General features: G+C 44.1%; 1 protein-coding gene across 6 annotated transcripts in view; it reads right to left on the bottom strand.

The window, feature by feature from the left end:
* Positions 1-20787, bottom strand: part of KIF16B (kinesin family member 16B) — a 635015-nt gene that overhangs the window by 185140 nt on the left and 429088 nt on the right. For all 6 annotated transcript variants that reach the window (XR_011019462.1, XM_068232451.1, XM_068232454.1 and 3 more), the window contains 3 exons: positions 19542-19700; positions 19034-19142; positions 5724-5774 (listed from right to left, as the gene is read on the bottom strand). Coding sequence is in view for 5 of the 6 variants with exons in the window: in XM_068232451.1 (XP_068088552.1) it covers positions 5724-5774; positions 19034-19142; positions 19542-19700 (319 nt within the window). In the remaining variant the exon portion in view is untranslated. The remainder of the gene's footprint in view (positions 1-5723; positions 5775-19033; positions 19143-19541; positions 19701-20787) is intronic.

Here is a 20787-nt window from a genome sequence, read left to right as displayed (position 1 = left end):
TCACTTTCTCATGCAAGATTTCTCACATACTTCTCCCCTTCTATGGAACTCCCTCCCTAAATCATATTGAAACTCACCAACCTTTCAAATCTACAACCCATTTTAACTGGTTACTGACTCAACATTTCATCTAACAAAGCCATGCATAACTCATACCATATCATTCCATCTTCAGTAAGTTGGTACTTATGGTGTCTATCATCCCCTTAAACTGTAAGCTTTTTTTTTGGACAGCAGGTTCAACCCATTCCCTATATTTCCCATTAACAGAGAGTTCCTTTATTTCATTTAAGAGTGGACACACATTGTGGAGAGCGAATATAAATGAGAATGAATTACAATCTCATGTTACTGTGAAAAAGAACCATGAATGCAGCACATACACCACAAATGGTGCACTAAGCCACTACCCATAACTGTGACACCCACACTACGTATGCACAGAGGCGCAGCTGCATGCGCATACCACAATCGCCTCACTAAGCAGCCATACACAGGAAGCCACCACCCACTCTAATCTGCCACTGCAGTAAGCCCACACCCACATTAAGCCAACGCCTACACTAAGCCACCACCCACAGGTGCTTCTGGGTCCGTGTGTATTTACAACCTTCGGTTGCTATATAGGATTTCTGGCAAATCAGCTGTTGAATGGAGCAGGTGTAGCTTGCTAACTGTGCAGTTTAACTGTGTACTGGCAGTAGTGTGTTCATGCATAATTACATCTTTCTTCTAGTATATACAATTACTATAGGCTGCCATTGTTTTTAAAGGACCACTATAGCGAAAAAAGTAAGCAGTTAAAATCTGACAGAACCAAGATTTTTAAGACTAGTCCATCTCCTCATGAGAGATTCTCGGGGTTTTCTTTGTATTAAAAAGTATTTCCTGAATGGCAGTTACTAATTCTAACTGCCTGTAAATGTGAAAGTTCTGCTTTCTAAGTCAATGTACCTGTAGATATTAGAAATGGTCAATGAGATACAAATCATTCAGATTTCATGCAGGATTATACAAATGTTGTATGCAAATTCAGGCCGCTTGCAAATGGACCAATCAGAATCCACCTTGGCTGATATCATAAACCAAAGTCAAAGTTCTTAGCAAAGACCTGTTGTTCTCCATTTCTGCTGTTTGCTAGTTTTGTCTGCTCCTTTCTAGAGTTTGTATAACATTCTCCTTTCAGAAATATCTGCTTTGCTAAACAGCAAAACCTACCCACATACAGCCAACAGACAGTAAGGAGGATAGTTCGCACCCCCTTTCCCCCCAGAACAAAGTAGTGTGAGCTGTCACTAACCATTTCTCTGTGAGCAAGCAGACTGGGTAATAGTCAGAGAGTACTATAATCAGAGAGTACAGTCCTATGTCAAAAGCTCGCTAACTATTTCTCTGTGGGCCTCAAGCAGACTGAGTAATAGAGAGTACTATAGTCAGAGAGTACAGTCCTATGTCACAAGTAGGGATGATCACAGGTATGCACATTGTTCCGAGTTGATGCAAATTTATGCAAATATATGCAGTTTGAAAATGGACCAATCAATTTAAACCTGGGTTTAAAATGATTGGTCCGTTTTCAAACTGCATACATTTGCATAAAAATTTGCATAATTTCGGAAAAAATTGCATCTCATCGATCATCCCTAGTCACAAGCTCTCTATCCATTTCTCTGTGGGCCTCAAGCAGACTGAGTAATAGTCAAAGAGTACTATAGTCAGAGAGTACTGTCCTATGTCACAAGCTTTGTTACTCAACAGTCTCTATATAATAATCTCATAAACTAAACTTTCCCTAAGAATTTTCTCATTAGCAGTGTTCAGAATACACAGAGCAAAAAACAGTTGCAGTGTTGGTGGGCATCTGCCATCCTATCTTGTCTTGTAGCTGACCAGGAAATGGACACAGAAACAGACATCTTCTCCTTGCATGAGGGCATTACAAGTCTGCTAGTTAGAGGGAAAAGTTGCAAAAGATGAAGATGCTAGACCAGACTCCATGCTGATATTATCCAAACCAACCTTCAACTCCAGCCATGCATGTTTTGCAGATAACCTCACACATGCACAGATGGTGTAATCAAAATGGAATAATTAGTATTCCACCAGTGTACATTAGGCCTCTTGCACACTGCACGCAATTCCGATTCAGATTCCGCTTTTTAATCAGTTTTTACATCAGATTCAGATTCCGATTTGCAGTGTGCAGGGAGCAAACTGCAAATCAGATTCTGAATCGGATGTAAAAACTGATTAAAAAGCGGAATCTGAATCTGAATCGCTTGCAGTGTGCAAGAGGCCTAAGTGGATTTCCACATTTGCACTGTTGATAGTAAAAACGGAAATTTGGGCACCTGTGGTAAATGAACAATTTGGGTGCAGCTATTGGCACTAATGTTAACCACTTAAAGGGGCACTATGGTGAAAGATTGTAAAATTTAAAATATGTGAAAACATAGACAAATAAGAAGTACATTTTTCCAGAGTAAAATGAGCCATAAATTACTTTTCTCCTATGTTGCTGTCACTTACAGTAGGTAGTAGAAATCTGACATTACCGACAGATTTTGCACTAGTCCATCTCTACATGGGGGATTCTCAGCATGACCTTTATTCTTTATAAAGATATTCCCTAAAAAGGATTTAAATAGTGATGCTGGCCAGCTTCCCTGCTCGCTACACAGTTTTTTGGCAGTTGGGCAGAGCAACTGCCATTCACTAAGTGTTTTTGAAAATAAATACATACCTGACAACCCCCTATGAAGAGATGGTCTAGTCCAAAACCTGTCAGTTCTGTCAGATTTCTACTACCTACTGTAAGTGACAGCAACATGGGAGAAAAGTAATGTATGGCTCATTTTACTCTGGAAAAAACATACTTCTTATTTGTATATGTTTGCACATATTTTACATTTTACAATTTTTCGACATAGTGCCCCTTTAAGGACCACAGGCTTCCACCTCCCCCTCCCAGTGACCAGGCTATTTTTTACAATTCAGTGCTCTGCAGCTTTATCAGCTCGCTGCAGAGCCATACAACTGCACACATATGTTTATTGCCCCCCCCCCCTTCTGCCCACCAACAGAGATTTCTGTTGGTGGGCTCTGATCACTGCTGGCATGTGTTTTTTTTATTAATTTATGTTTTTTTTTTTTTTTTTATAAAAATGTGTATTTTTTTATTATTCCCCCCACCAACCAATCAGGGCGATCCTCTCTCATAGGCAGGATCCTCTTCAGTGCAGCGCTGCCGTAGATCGCAGTACTGTACACCATAAATAGTCGCTGTCTAACAGTCCGATTGCAGCGATCGCCCCGGTGCGATCAGCGCTGCCAAGGGGTCCCAGGCTTCTCCCTGCGGCCACCAGGATCCCCTTTATCTCCACTCTTCTTCTGGGGATCACCGGCGAACAATCGGGATGGGCGGCGTGACGTCGGGTGGCGTGGCGGGCGGGACTTAAAGTGGACCCAGACACTTGCTGAACAGAAGAGTGTGTGTGTGTGTATGTAGTGTGTGTGTAGTGTGTGTGTGTAGTGTGTGTGTTGTGTGTGTGTGTGTTGTGTGTGTGTGTGTGTTGTGTGTTGTGTGTTGTGTGTTGTGTGTTGTGTGTGTGTGTGTGTGTGTGTGTGTGTGTGAGAGTGTGAGAGTGTGAGAGTGTGTGTGTGTGAGAGTGTGTGTGTGTGAGAGTGTGAGAGTGTGAGAGAGAGAGAGAGAGAGAGAGAGAGAGAGAGAGAGAGAGATTTGATCTCTCCCCATGTCACCTGACTGCCATGGCAGAGATGGCACATAAGCTCATTTGAAAGCAAAGAACAATGTAGCCATTTGGTTCCCAACTGCTTCTGAGCTAAGTGCTTCTGCCTTACTGTTACCGATTTTTGCCTGGTTTTTGACTACTGTGTACCTGCCGCCTGCACCGACCTATGCCTACATTTTGACTTCTCTCTGCCTGCCCCGATGTCTGCCTGGATTTTGACCACTCTCTAACTGCCACCTGCACCGACATCTGCCTGGATTTTGACTACTTTCTGCCTGCCACCTGTACGACCTCTGCCTGGATTTTGACTACTCTCCTCCTTGACGTATGTACTGACCTCTGCCTTGATTTTGACTACTCTCCACCTGCCGCCTGCACCGATGTCTGCCTGGATTTTCTTTACCTGCTGCCTGGATTTTAACTACTCTCTGCCTGCCTTGTTTGTACAGTTTCACAATTTTTTAAGTTTATTCATAAATTTAATGATTTCAACAAATTTGTGTTCTAGTCTTATTTATGTGTAGAATGTCTACCAGGCTTTTATTCTGATATAGTTTGATAAGTTTTCGGACTTAAGAATTGGAGGCCTAAAATTCTTGAAAAAAAAATGTACCGCTTTTGACTCCTAATTCCAGACAGAAATGCACCGCCAGGGAGTTTACCCACTTAAGCCCTCAGTCGTTTTCACTTTATGCATCTGAGCAATGTTCACCTCCCATTCATTAGCCTATAACTTTATCACTACTTATCACAATTAACTGATCTATATCTTGTTTTTTCCGCCACCAATTAGGCTTTCTTTAGGGGGTACATTTTGCTAAGAGCCACTTTACTGTAAATGCATTTTAACAGGAAGAATAAGAAAAAAACGGAAAAAATTCATTATTTCTCAGTTTTTGGCCATTATAGTTTTAAACGCTTAGAGGGACATGGGAATTAGAAAAAGCGAAGCTTCCGAGAGAAGCTGTTGCTTTTTCTGCGGGGGGAGAGGAATCAGTGATCGGGCACCATAGCCCGATTCACTGATTCCTGGACTGTGCACGCGCGCGATCGGCCACGGAAGCGCACCTGTCCTCCTTGACGTATAAATACGTCAAGGAGGACAAAGTGGTTAATATCATTTATGTAGTAACTCAGGTCCACGTGGATAGTGGGGAATGATGTAATTCGGCGTCCAGCTATTGCTGGCAGCTGAATTACAGTGTTTTAAAAGTAACTTCAGCTCCGTCTTCTGACGGCGCCAAAGTAACTCACTGTGCGCCTCTACAGTTGTAATTCCTATTACAGTCTATGGTGGCGCCGGCTGCGCCCAAATCTCCTGCGCTCTAATCGACGTGCTCGCCCAGAGAGGACCAGGAAGGTGAGCATGTGAACTTTTTGTTTGCTTCAGTGTTACTTTAAAAGAAAATAAATGTGTCTGACTCCTAATCCCTTACTATACAGTTTCACTTTATTGCAGTGGACTCCCTCCTCAGGATAAAATCACTGTGAATTTTGGCCCATCCATACCTAAAACATTTGTCTACAGTGCATCAACACTGAGACCAGAGCAAAGGTTTCCCGATAGTACGAGGATGCCATTAAATTACATTTAGCAATACAGTCACACTTTGCCGTAAATAAAATAAAGTTTTCTCTATATGCGTGAGGAACAGAATAAAGAAATCTGATATCATTAAAAACTGCCACATTGCCATATCTATCATCACTGGTGTGGTAGTGCCTGGACTTCTCACAAGAAAAGTGTACCAAAAATACAAGACGGACCACTAAATTAAGCAGAGAACCGAGCAGTGACAGCTGTGTGGAGAGGAGTGGAGGCAGAGAGACTCTTAAAAAGAGGGAAAGCAAAATTTTCCCACCACCTCTGCAACTTCGTTTAAATCAATTCACATATTTATACTAAATCAACGTGATTGAATAAGTCATGCAAATTAGCTGAAATTGAACTGTTAGGAAATCATCACATACCTCATACTTCATTTTTCTCTGTGTGATGCTGTTTAGAAGATTGTCTTTCCCCTGAAAGGAAAAAGGGAAAAAAGTTCAGAGCCACTAAAAAAAGTCAGTATTTATACAACCATCCTGCACAGAACGATCCAAAAAACTCCTAGCGACCAATCAGATGTAAACTTATTTCCTTTCTGAAAGCTGGATATACATGGATCAATATTTGTCAAGTTCTGCAAATAACTGATTAATCCACAATTAAAAATCAACCAGGGGGAAATTATAAATACCCAACCCTACTGCAGTAGCAGTGTTAGGGAGTCTAGCCCAAGAACTTCTTACTTAGTAGGTGCTGGCTTTCTGAACAGGAAGAGCCAAGATTCAAACTCAGGTTGCCTGTTTCAGAGGCAGAGCCCTTAACCATTACACTATCCACCCTTACACTGCTCATTTTTAGTCATTGGCCTCAATTCACTAAGCTTATCTCCTGTCTTTAATAACTCTTCTAGAGTTGTTACCATGGTGATAAGGCATGTAGTATTCAGGAAACATTTTACCTCAGGCAAACCTAAAGTTAACTCTTCTGTCTTTAAGTTAACTCTTCAATCCTTAAAATAACTCCAGAGTTAAAGACAGGCTGTTTATTAACTGCATGTGAAAATAACTACAGAGGAGGTAAAATAACTACAGAGGAGGCAACTACAGAGGAGGTAACTTAAGGAATGAAGAGATACGATAACTCTCTCTTATGTGGAGGTAAGTTTTCTCTTGCCTTATTATCTCCAGCATGATCTTAGTGAATTGAGGCCATAGTGCAAGCTTTTCCTTGATGCAGTATGGATGCAACCTTTGATCCTCCACTCTACACTCAACAAAAATGACTACCAATCCTATAACGATTTTCAGTCTATCAATACCAATCCCATAACTATTTTGGAAGTCTTGGTCTGGAGGGGGCAGAGCAGAGTGTGGAAAAGAATTGTGGGCCTAGAAAAAAAAACCACAGAGAAGCAATTAATCTCAGCCAGGTTGGAGCCTGTGAGCAGATCGTAGCTAGAGGTAGAGCCAAGTGTGAAACGGAGCCATGCACCAGAGCTGGTGTGGTAAAAAGGGCAAATTGGGTCTTCAGGGGCAAAGTAGAGAGAAAGAGGTGAGCTAGGCAGAAGTAGTGGGCATGAGGGGGGTGGGGGAGTGACAAAGCAAACAAACTGGCTGCAAAAAGAGCTTGAGGGCTGCATTTATCTAGGGGAAGAATCTCATTGGGTTAAAGCCTTGTACACAGATATAAGGTTTGTCACCTGCTGGGACTGGCAATTGAACCCTTGCTTGATAGTTTGGAGCAGAGTTCTGTACAGACACACCACATTCGAGCTATTATTATTTTATTATTATTTATTAGATTTATATAGCGCCAACATATTACGCAGCACTGTACAATAAATAGGATTACAGACAATAATAACTGGGGTGACAGAACAATACAGGTAACAAATCATAGATACAACAATACAGGTAATAGCAATAAGATACACAACACAATGCAGATAGTAGTACATACCAGATCATAAACTGGAGTGGTAGTGGTAAAAATTACCAGTTCCAAATTCTGGGTAAAGTGCACACAATCAAGTAAGATACACAAGGGGAGAGGGCCCTGCCAAAGGCTTACAATCTAGAGGGTGCTATGGTGAAATGCTGATGGTGCAGTACATGATAGAGTGGAATGGAGAGGGCATGTTAAATAGGAGAACAAAGTTATTGGCCCACATTTAGCTGAGATGATCTCCTAGTCTTATCTCTCATCGACATATAGAGTAGGATTGGAGGCCACAGTAGACGCACTAGATTCTTTGCAGAGGTGGCACTTACAGACTACAGTCCAGAACCATTCAGAGTGTACACTAGGCTTAAGTGAAGGCCATCAGATCATTGCAGGTTTGATAAAAGAGGCTAAATCTGTCCATAATTGTGTATGATCACTTTAACCACTTCCCGACCGCCTAACGCACAGAGGCGGCCGGGAAGTGGAGCCCTTAAGGACCGGCTCACCCACAGAGGCGGCGGTCTATTTAAGGGCATGGGCGGAGCGATCGCGTCATCCGTGACGCGATCCTCCGCCGGCGCCTGTCACCGCTCGCTCGCCGCAACATCCCGCCGGCTATACGGAAGCGCCGGCGGGATGTTAACCCCGCGATCGCCGCATACAAAGTGTATAATACACTTTGTAATGTTTACAAAGTGTATTATACAGGCTGCCTCCTGCCCTGGTGGTCCCAGTGTCCGAGGGACCACCAGGGCAGGCTGCAGCCACCCTAGTCTGCACCCAAGCACACTGATTTCTCCCCCCCCTGCCCCAGATCGCCCACAGCACCCATCAGACCCCCCCCTGCCCACCCCCCAGACCCCTGTTTGCACCCAATCACCCCCCTAATCACCCATCAATCACTCCCTGTCACTATCTGTCAACGCTATTTTTTTTTTTATCCCCCCCCCTGCTCCCTGCCCCCTCCTGATCACCCCCCACCCCTCAGATTCTCCCCAGACCCCCCCCCCCAGACCACCCCCCCCTGTTTACTGTATGCATCTATCCCCCTGATCACCTGTCGATCACCTGTCAATCACCCGTCAATCACCCCCTGTCACTGCCACCCATCAATCAGCCCCTAACCTGCCCCTTGCGGGCAATCTGATCACCCCCCCACACCAATAGATCGCCCACAGATCCGACATCAGATCACCTCCCAAATCCATTGTTTACATCTATTCTCTCCTCTAAACACCCACTAATTACCCATCAATCACCCATCAATCACCCCCTATCACCACCTGTCACTGTTACCTATCAGATCAGACCCTAATCTGCCCCTTGCGGGCACCCAATCACCCGCCTACACGCTCAGATTGCCCTCAGACCCCCCCTTATCAATTCGCCAGTGCATTAATTACATCTGTTCTTCCCTGTAATAACCCACTGATCACCTGTCAATCACCTGTCAATCACCTGCCAATCACCTATCACCCATCAATCACCCCCTGTCACTGCCACCCATCAATCAGCCCCTAACCTGCCCCTTGCGGGCAATCTGATCACCCACCCACACCATTAGATCGCCCGCAAACCCGCCGTCAGATTACCTCCCAAATGTATCGTTTACATCTGTTATCTTCTCTAAACACCCACTAATTACCCATCAATCACCCATCAATCACCCCCTATCACCACCTGTCACTTTTACCTATCAGATCAGACCCTAATCTGCCCCTTGCGGGCACCCAATCACCCGCCCACACGCTCAGATTGCCCTCTGACCCCCCCCCCTTATCAATTCGCCAGTGCATTAATTACATCTGTCCTTCCCTGTAATAACCCACTGATCACCTGTCAATCACCTGCCAATCACCTATCACCCATCAATCACCCCCTGTCACTGCCACCCAACAATCAGCCCCTAACCTGCCCCTTGCGGGCAATCTGATCACCCACCCACACCAATAGATCGCCCGCAGATCCGACATCAGATCACCACCCAAGCGCAGTGTTTCCATCTATTCTCTCCTCTAAACACCCACTAATTACCCATCAATCACCCATCAATCACCCCCTATCACCACCTGTCACTGTTACCCATCAGATCAGACCCTAATCTGCCCCTTGCGGGCACCCAATCGCCCGCCTACACGCTCAGATTGCCCTCAGACCCCCCCTTATCAATTCGCCAGTGCAATATTTACATCTGTCCTTCCCTGTAATAACCCACTGATCACCTGTCAATCACCTGCCAATCACCTATCACCCATCAATCACCCCCTGTCACTGCCACCCAACAATCAGCCCCTAACCTGCCCCTTGCGGGCAAACTGATCACCCACCCACACCAATAGATCGCCCGCAGATCCGACATCAGATCACCACCCAAGCGCAGTGTTTCCATCTATTCTCTACCCTAAACACCCACTAATTACTCATCAATCACCCCCTGTCACTGCTACCTATCAGATTAGACCCCTATCTGCCCCTAGGGCACTCAATCACCCGCCCACACCCTCAGAATGCCCTCAGACCCCAGCCCTGATCACCTCGCCAGTGCATTGCTTGCATCTATTCCCCCCTCTAATCACACCTTGAGACACCCATCAATCACCTCCTGTCACCCCCTAGCACACCTACCCATCAGATCAGGCCCCAATTTGCCCCGTGTGGGCTCCTGATCACTCGGCCAAACCCTCAGACCCCCTTCCGATCACCTCCCCAGTGCATTGATTGCATCTATTTTCCCCTCTAACCACCCCCTGAGACACCCATCAATCACCTCCTGTCACCCCCCTAGCACTCCTATCCATCAGATCAGGCCCAATACAACCTGTCATCTAAAAGGCCACCCTGCTTATGACCGGTTCCACAAAATTCACCCCCTCATAGACCACCTGTCATCAAAATTTGCAGATGCTTATACCCCTGAACAGTCATTTTGAGACATTTGGTTTCCAGACTACTCACGGTTTTGGGCCTGTAAAATGCCAGGGCGGTATAGGAACCCCACAAGTGACCCCATTTTAGAAAAAAAGACACCCCAAGGTATTCTGTTAGGTGTATGACGAGTTCATAGAAGATTTTATTTTTTGTCAAAAGTTAGCGGAAATTAATTTTTATTGGTTTTTTTTCACAAAGTGTCATTTTTCACTAACTTGTGACAAAAAATAAAATCTTCTATGAACTCGCCATACACCTAACGGAATACCTTGGGGTGTCTTCTTTCTAAAATGGGGTCACTTGTGGGGTTCCTATACTGCCCTGGCATTTTAGGGGCCCTAAACCGCGAGGAGTAGTCTAGAAAACAAATGCTTCAAAATGACCTGTGAATAGGACGTTGGGCCCCTTAGCGCACCTAGGCTGCAAAAAAGTGTCACACATGTGGTACCGCCGTACTCAGGAAAAGTAGTATAATGTGTTTTGGGGTGTATTTTTACACATACCCATGCTGGGTGGGAGAAATTTCTATGTAAATGGACAATTGTGTGTAAAAAAATCAAACAATTGTCATTTACAGAGATATTTCTCCCACTTAGCATGGGTATGTGTAAAAATACACCCCAAAACGCATTATACTACTTCTCCTGAGTACAGCGGTACCACATGTGTGGCACTTTTTTATACCCTAAGTACGCTAAGGGGCCCAAAGTCCAATGAGTACCTTTAGGATTTCACAGGTCATTTTGCGACATTTGGTTTCAAGACTACTCCTCACGGTTTAGGGCCCCTAAAATGCCAGGGCAGTATAGGAACCCCACAAATGACCCCATTCTAGAAAGAAGACACCCAAAGGTATTCCGTACGGAGTATGGTGAGTTCATAGAAGATTTTATTTTTTGTCACAAGTTAGCGGAAAATGACACTTTGTGAAAAAAAACTATTAAAATCAATTTCCGCTAACTTGTGACAAAAAAATAAAAACTTCTATGAACTCACCATACTCCTAACGGAATACCTTGGGGTGTCTTCTTTCTAAAATGGGGTCATTAGTGGGGTTCCTATACTGCCCTGGCATTTTAGGGGCCCTAAACCGTGAGGAGTAGTCTTGAAACAAAAATGACCTGTGAAATCCTAAAGGTACTCATTGGACTTTATGCCCCTTAGTGCAGTTAGGGTGCAAAAAAGTGCCACACGTGGTATCGCCGTACTCGGGAGAAGTAGTACAATGTGTTTTGGGGTGTATTTTTACACATACCCATGCTGGGTGGGAGAAATACCTCTGTAAATGACAATCTTTTGATTTTTTTACACACAATTGTCCATTTACAGAGGTATTTCTCCCACCCAGCATGGGTATGTGTAAAAATACACCTCAAAACACATTGTACTACTTCTCCCGAGTATGGTGATACCACATGTGTGGCACTTTTTTGCACCCTAACTGCGCTAAAGGGCCCAAAGTCCAATGAGTACCTTTAGGATTTCACAGGTCATTTTGAGAAATTTCGTTTCAAGACTACTCCTCACGGTTTAGGGCCCCTAAAATGCCAGGGCAGTATAGGAACCCCACAAATGACCCCATTTTAGAAAGAAGACACCCCAAGGTATTCCGTTAGGAGTATGGTGAGTTCATAGAAGATTTTATTTTTTGTCAAAAGTTAGCGGAAATTGATTTTAATTGTGTTTTTTCACAAAGTGTCATTTTCCGCTAACTTGTGACAAAAAATAAAATCTTCTATGAACTCGCCATACTCCTAACGGAATACCTTGGGGTGTCTTCTTTCTAAAATGGGGTCATTTGTGGGGTTCCTATACTGCCCTGGCATTTTAGGGGCCCTAAACCGTGAGGAGTAGTCTTGAAACGAAATTTCTCAAAATGACCTGTGAAATCCTAAAGGTACTCATTGGACTTTGGGCCCTTTAGCGCAGTTAGGGTGCAAAAAAGTGCCACACATGTGGTATCGCCGTACTCAGGAGAAGTAGTATAATGTGTTTTGTGGTGTATTTTTACACATACCCATGCTGAGTGGGAGAAATATCTCTGTAAATGGACAATTGTGTGTAAAAAAAATTAACAAATTGTCATTTACAGAGATATTTCTCCCACCCAGCATGGGTATGTGTAAAAATACACCCCAAAACACATTATACTACTTCTCCTGAGTACGGCAATACCACATGTGTGGCACTTTTTTGCAGCCTAACTGCGCTAAGGGGTCCAAAGTCCAATGAGCACCTTTAGGCTTTACAGGGGTGCTTACAATTTAGCACCCCCCAAAATGTCAGGACAGTAAACACACCCCACAAATGACCCCATTTTGGAAAGTAGACCCTTCAAGGTATTCAGAGAGAGGCATGGTGAGTCCGTGGCAGATTTCATTTTTTTTTGTCGCAAGTTAGAAGAAATGGAAACTTTTTTTTTTTTTTTTTTCCTCACAAAGTGTCATTTTCCGCTTACTTGTGACAAAAAATAATATCTTCTATGAACTCACTATGCCTCTCAGTGAATACTTTGGGATGTCTTCTTTCCAAAATGGGGTCATTTTGGGGGTATTTATACTATCCTGGAATTCTAGCCCCTCATGAAACATGGCAGGGGGTCAGAAAAGTCAGAGATGCTTGAAAATGGGAAAATTCACTTTTTGCACCATAGTTTGTAAACGCTATAACTTTTACCCAAACCAATAAATATACACTGAATGGGTTTTTTTTAATCAAAAACATGTTTGTCCACATTGTTCGCGCTGCATGTATACAGAAATTTTACTTTATTTGAAAAATGTCAGCACAGAAAGTTAAAAAAATCATTTTTTTGCCAAAATTCATGTCTTTTTTGATGAATATAATAAAAAGTAAAAATCGCAGGAGCAATCAAATAGCCCCAAAAGAAAGCTGTATTAGTGACACGAAAAGGAGCCAAAATTCATTTAGGTGGTAGGTTGTATGAGCGAGCAATAAACCGTGAAAGCTGCAGTGGTCTGAATGGAAAAAAAGTGGCCGGTCCTTAAGGGGTAGAAAGCCCTAGGTCCTCAAGTGGTTAAAGAATAAGGGCTGCTTTGTGGCATTATTAAGCATTAACTGTAGAGTGCTGTGCTTGTATATAAGCAGTTTATTTCAAAATCCCATTTAACTGCTAAGCGCAAACAACAGCAAGTCAAATAGAATGATTTTTCTTATTGGTTTTCTGAATAGTCAACTATAGGGCAGAAAATGTAAATGTAATTAGTTCCTGTGTCAGAGGTCACCTCAGCTATACCAGGGTAACTACCGTATATACTCACATATAAGCCGAACCGCCTATAAGCCGAGGCACCCACTTTTCCATCAGAAACCTGGAAAAAATGGACTCATGTATAAGCCCCCTCCCCATAGCCAGATGTGGCCTAAGGATGATAGAGCTGTGTTTCAAGACGCCACTAGATGGTGTCATAGACGTAAGATGATTGCCACACAGGAAGAATGCTGATCAATGCACCGCTGACTTGCTGCTTGCACACTCCGCTCCACAATCCAGGGGACACAGATAGTCTTGAGCAGTGCACTCTGCACACCATGTAGCAGGAGATGGGCATGGATACAGCAGGAGCCAGCTGGCAAGAGCAGGATCACTTGTGCAAGATCCTTACCCTCCTCTACCAGTAACAAAACTTGCTTCACCATCTTTTCTGCTCCACTGACTCGCATATACAGTATGTATGGCTCGTTTCCATATAGCACGCTTTCAGGCACGCTTATGGAAATGCAATCGCAGGGGCAGCAGACAGTGCATAGACTTTACTGTCTGTCGCTTCAATCCATGTGCGGCAATTCAGCGCTGAATCGCCACGCATGGTTGCCTGCATTTCGGGGTGCTTCTGTATCATGAATGGAATCGCAAGCCCAATCCCCGCCAGGAGTGACGCGCAGAGCCCCGCTGCATGGAAACAAGGCTTAAGTGAGTCATTAGCCTAGAGGACTCACATCTACTTTACATATGTGTCAATCACACAAACATGCTGATACGATGATTTTGAAAAGGGATGATCATGCTGAAAAGATCGGGTATTCTCAGCTAATCGCTACTTTCATACATTAAAAAAAAATGTTGCATGCAAAATAATGGCATTTCTCTGGCAAACAGTCTGTTCTCTTCCATTTATAAGAGGGCTGCTTACTGTCAAGCCAACCAACGGTGCCAGTGGTCTTGGCACACTTCCATCTTCTGCCCGCTGATCTGAATAATGCTGATAATCATCTCAAAATTCTCACATCTCTGGTGCAAGATACCAGAATACATGCAGCAGCCCGGAAGACAGAAGAGCCTGGTGCTATGCCAGCAGTGTTAAATCTTCTCCTAATCCAAGAGGTCTTAACTGACAGCATTCACTTACTTATTCACTCATTACTTACATTACTTCACTCTTAATTCAGATATTTTATTTTAACAACAAACTTCTTATACAAATACTGTACATATGCAGCAAAACAAAAAAAAATAACTGTATAGTTCATCCAGTTCGAACAGGATCCATTCGATTATGGGAATATGATTTGTCCAAAAGGTAAAGATCAGGGTCTGTGTAAGTGCATATGAGGTAAAATAACGCATACGAGAGGAATCGGCGCGGAAGACTTGGGTGCAGGATACAGCCGTTGTATGGCTGATCCTGCTGCTGCACGAGTTCCCGGCCATGGTAAATACTATTCCCCCTCCAGGCCACCATGGATGATGGGGAATGAAATAATTCTGGAAGCCGAATTATTGTGTTTTAAAAGTAACTTCAGCTCCGTCTTCTAATGGCGCCGAAGTTGCTTCCTGTGCGCCCAAGTCTCCTGCACTGCATTTACTGTATTCGAAAATAACTGAATGCAAATGGTAAGTATACAAGTTTACGGGCAACTGATAACATACAACAATAACTGCTAATATCCATCTGGGCAATGGCGTAGCAATAGCGGATGCTGAGTTACGACCGCACTGGAGCACTTGGGCCAGCAGGGCTCTCCCTCAAACCCAGTATTAGCTCTTTATTGATCATGTGGTGATAATAATGACTTCTGTAGATGCTTTGAATAGTAGTTATCATTAACAAACTTTTCCCCATCCCCTTCTTGCACCTCTGACACTGTGGTTGTCCTTGGCAGGTTGTGATGCACTGTATCAACTGTTCTGTATAGAATGCTTGGGGGACCAATATAAAACTTGCACTGGGGCCATAGCTCATTAGCTACGCTGCTGTACATATGTGTATGTGTTCAGAGGCGTATCTAGAGGGGTGCTGCCATGCCTCGTGCCATGGGCGCCAAAGCACCATGGGTGCCATGCCAGCCCCCATGCCTCCCCATCACTCAGACCTCAGATCAGATTATTTTATCCAGGGAACATGGCTACTTAATTAATGTGTGTAGGGTGCACTTGGCTTAGTATTAGAAAAGAGGACAGAGAGGTAATAAGGAGTGGTATTTCCAAATAAGTAACTTCAGCAATATTCAGAGCCAAAAAACACAGGCAACCATAACACATGTGGGCTAGAAAGGATTCTGTTATTAGAGGGGAAGGGGGGGGGGGGGGAGGAGGGGTACAATTTCAGTGTTTGCCATAGGCTCTATATTGGTGGCTGGATGGTGTAATGGTTAAGGGCTCTGCCTCTGACGCAGGAGACCAGGGTTCGAATCTTGGCTCTGCCTGTTCAGTAAGCCAGCACCTATTCAGTAGGAGACCTTTGGCAAGTCTCCCTAACACTGCTACTGCCTATAGAGCTAGCCCTAGTGGCTGCAGCTCTGGCGCTTTGAGTCCGCCAGGAGAAAAGCACGATATAAATGTTATTTGTCTTTTGTCTTTTTGTCTTATATTACCCAGATACGCCCCTGTATATGTTTTAAATAGGTATAACACGCATAATGTACCAATAAATTTAAATGCAACTATTTGCTGAAAAAAAAAAGTATACTCTACTGCTCTTTTATCAAAAGAATATCGGTGCGAAAAAGGAAGGGGGTGGGTGGGGGGGTGGGGGCAAAGGGCATACATAGGTGCCGGCAAATTTGCAAACACAGAGGCGTCGAACTGGATCTACCATAGTTGTGCCACGCATGCACTGTTTTTCAGTCAGTGCCTTCACATGAACAGCTCAATGTGATGTGCGCACACAAGATGAGGGCACGGAGAGCGCTGACAGAGTGGTGGATCTGAGATACTGCGCGTGCGCTGCACCACCAGAACAAAGGTCACAGACTTACTCTAGTCAGAGTCTATAACGGATTGATTTGCAAGCAGATGGAGCCTCTCGGCAGCGAACAGTCACCTAGGTAAGTGTTTGCAAATGGCACAACATCTATGCATGTCCGTTTCCCCTCATTTTTTCCGCCTTTAAATCACACGCATTTTTATTGCTGCACTGGAGAAAAGGTCAGGCTGTGGCATAAACAGGAGGTTTATAAGGGGAGGTGTGGCAGAAGCAGAAGGGGTATGCTATTGGAAGAAGGTGAAGCAGGGGCAGGAGGAAGTAAGTTTATACTAGAAAATACAGTCAAATACCCGGTATCATCAGGACTGTACTGAATAGTGGCAGCAGATACTGCTACTGAGGTGGTATGCAACACTGCAAAGTCATTTTAAGATGATAACCAAGACTTTACCTGTTCAGTATGCAGCCAGGTATGATTTTCTAGACATGCTGATTTTTTTATTTTTTTTTGTAGCTTTGGCAACAATGCTGTTTAGTGGACATAGCACTTCCAAATTTAAAAATTTGAATGTCCATTTCCATCTATCAAGTAGGGCTGTTCTCAGATGAATGTTTATCAGTATTCCAAATGTCTGATCACAGCCCATGTGCAAACAGTCAATTCAGTTCCATCAGTACACCCGAGTTATCAGGTGAGACAAAATTTTAAAAGGAGTAGGTGAATAATGTTTTCTGACCTACTTTAAAAATGGCTTGCATGATTTCCTTGCACTGAAGGGCATCCACAGCTATAATTATTAGGTAATTCCCAGGAGGGTTGATCCAGGGATTTATCTGACTGCCATCTGGAGTCGGAAATACATTTTATCCTTTTAAGGCTTATTGTAATATGTGTTGTCTTCCCCTGGATCAACTGGGATAACTGGAATGTGTGTGGGTTCAGGATTGTGGGATTTTTTTGTATTTATTTGTTTTCCTTTTTTGTTAAACTTGTCTTTTTTCAACCAGACTAGGTTACCTGCGATGCATATGTATGTCCTGGTGGGAGGGGTTTTAAAAAGTGTACAAAATCACATACTTACCTAAGATGAGTGTAGCCTCTGGACCCTAATGTGGCTTCCCTCTGCGTCCTCCAGCCCGGTTGCCACTTGCAGACCCTCCAAAGATTATTGACAAGGGCTTGTCGGTAATCTGATTGGGGCTGCGCCCCTTGCCAAGCACGAGCAGGGCTGTACTGCGCCTGTGAGAGTACGGCCACACCTGCACCGTAAGCCAGAGCTGCTCGTGCATGAGCGGCTCCGTGCTACCGCACAGGTCCAACTACTCTTGTGCCAGAAGAGGAATGCGGCCCCAATCAGCTCTCGGACAGAGGACAGCGTGGAGGATCTAGAGGCTTCTGGCTTCCCTCTCCTTAGGCAAGTATCTTTTTTTTTATATATAATTTTTTATGTATAATGTTTTAATACTATACACTTAAAGGAAATGTCAGGCAATTTAAGCTAGGCAAGCTGGGCAGCACACTCCAGGACACGTGCAAGTGATTGACAGTGGTGCTCGCACAGGCGCAGTATAGGACGACCTTGGGAGGTCGGCCTCTGCACTGGTGGGGACCCCGGGTCGGTGGCTGGGAGCGGAGATGCTGTGAGGGACATATTGGCTGCAAGGTGCTGGAGGAAGCCCCGGGTGAGTAGAGCTTGCCTAGCTTAAACTGCCTGAGATTTCCTTTAAAGGAAATCTGAAATGGGGACTTATATAAAATATACATACCTGAGGCTTCCTCCAGCCCCCTCCAGGCTTATTGCTCCTACGCTGTCCTCCTCCAGCTCCTCGTTTGTCCGCAATTGGCCACTGGAAAGTCATCCAACCTGAAACCAACTGCGCATGTGTGGCCTGGCCACACGCACTACCCTATCTCGCTCCCGTCGCCGGGAGTGTTCTGAGTCCAGCGACAGGAGAGCGCGCTTGGCTGGACTGCGCCAACTGGCCAACTTACCAAAGCCAGTTGCGGGCAAACGAGGAGGCGGGGGAAGATGGTGTGGGAGTGATAAGCCTGGAGGGGGCTGGAGGAAGCCCCAGGTATGTTTATTTTATATTTAAAGAGAATCTGTACTCTAAAATTCTTACAATAAAAAGCATACCATTCTATTCATTATGTTCTTCTGGGCCCCTCTGTGCTGTTTCTGCCACTCCCTGCTGCAATCCTGGCTTGTAATTGCCATTTTCATGCAGTGTTTACAAACAAAAGACATAGCAAGTGATACGCTGAGAGGAGCTCAGTGTGTGAGTCATACAGTGTGCAGGGGGCCTGGAGAGGGTGTGTATAGCTTCTGTCCAATCACAAGCAGCACAGCACATTCCAGCTTGACTGCCTCAGCCCGACAGAGCCGACAGAGGAGAGAAGATTAAATCATATAACAGAGATAATACAGCCACTGTGCAAGTAGGAAAGGCTGCAGTTAGACAGAGCACATTAGAACAGGTATAGGAACTTATAGGATAGAAGAAATAAGGATGACAATTTTGCTACAGAGTCTCCTTAAGACCCCATCTCAGGTACATTTTAGACCCAGAAATTTATATCAGCAACACAAGAAGGTAAGCAAAACTAAAAAATACATTTCACAAAGAAATACTCAGGAGACAGAAGAGGAGACAATACAGGCTACAACATAGAGAACCATAACATACGCTACCTTTCCTGTTTCAGGAGAGTAAGACAGACTCAAGCTGCTCAGGTCTTCAGACGGCAAATTAATATTTTGCAGTCGTCTCTGCACCTCTTCTTCAATATATGCATGTATTCTGGAGAAGTATAAATACATTAATTATAGGGTCTGGAAGGTAAATTGTACTTTTCTCACTATAAGGGCCAAACAAACTTTTCCTGCACACTTAAGATTGGCAATTTACACCCTCGTATAGCGTTTAAAGAAAGCCCAGGCAATCAGAAAAGGATATTTGTCAGCAATATCCACTTACTGCGCCATGTACCAGGCAATTTAGCTATAATCGCATAAATACTTGAAAAGCCGGCAAAATTACATTTTTTACTACATTGTATTTTATTTGAGCATGCAGCCTAGATTACCAATATGCTTTCCTTAGAACGATAAAAGCTTTCAACACAATGTGTGATTATTGCAGCTGAACCCACGCTGTACTGTGCTTGGGAGAGGATTTAAATATGATTGCGGTGTATACCTGTCATCAGTCAGCTGGATAAAGTGGGGCTGAGATTTCACTGGGCTCGCCGGTGAGGTGGCCAGGAAGGACTTTTCATCCTGGGATCCTGATAGGCTCTTTGAAAGTGGATCGGTCACATGTATCTTCTGCTTAAGCTGCTGGATCTCCTGCGATAACCTGTGTGTGACAAAAGCACAAGGAATGCTAAAAAAAACTGCACAGACCCATTACAATGTACACAGGTGGGCTTATTCAAAGTAAAGCTAGGCAATGTACTAAGGGCCTGATGCAAGAACTGTTGGAAGTAAGTATCAACAGGATTATTACCTAAAATGCAGAATAGAAAAACAACCACAAGATGTCACTGTCTGTAAAGTGGGGTGATGATCTCTATGATATTGTAATTTCCTGTATACACTCTGTGTTCCTCTCTGTTCTAAGTAAGCTGCATTTCCTGATTGGTGGGGTATGGTTTAGCTCTTCATGTTTTTCTTCAGTAAAGAGTTCTAACTTGTTATACTGGGCGCCTATCTGCGTGAACAGACCAGTGTGCTCCATCAAGAACCGCCAGTATTATTTTGGTGCAGAGACAGCACACTGCAAATCTTATAAACACCAGCAGAGTACCGCATAGAACGATTAGCATGACCCATGGTACATAGATAATGTGAGTATTGCTCTGGTGACGTGCATTAAGCAAGGATCGTAGTGCGCATTACCATAGCAATGCTTGTTTTACCCATGTGGCGAGGGTTGCGCTAAATGAATAATACATGGTACTATGTCGTTGTTATTACCAGTAGCATTGCTGCATGCAGCTTGCGCAAAGGAATATTACCAGCAGTTTGCGCATCAGGCCTATAGATAGCAAAAGTGCACTAATCTATAGCTCAGGCTTTCTAAACCAGAGCTCCTTCAGGACTCTGCAGGTGTTCCCTGTCATGCGAGATACACTCCATAGGTGTGTATCTCACACTTTTTTAGGAGGGGCGCCATTACAGTAATGTATTGCTTTAAAGTGGAGCACTATAATAGTGAGAACTTTAAAGAGAAACCCTGTAATGTGGGCTACTATCATAGGGAGGACTGTAATGGAGGGCATGAAATGAAGACACTGTAGGGCAGGGAACCTCTGGCTCGGGAGCCAGATGTGGCTCTTTTGATGGCTAAATCTGGCTCACAGTTAGGGGTTGATTCACTAAGCTACACTGCTCCAGCAGCGCAGCTTAGCGTGACAGCGCAAGTAAAATTTTTTAAAGTAGGC

The sequence above is a fragment of the Hyperolius riggenbachi genome, chromosome 4 (genome assembly GCF_040937935.1).
Source record: "Hyperolius riggenbachi isolate aHypRig1 chromosome 4, aHypRig1.pri, whole genome shotgun sequence".
Taxonomy (NCBI): Eukaryota; Metazoa; Chordata; class Amphibia; order Anura; family Hyperoliidae; genus Hyperolius; species Hyperolius riggenbachi.
This window is presented reverse-complemented; position numbering and strand designations above follow the sequence as displayed.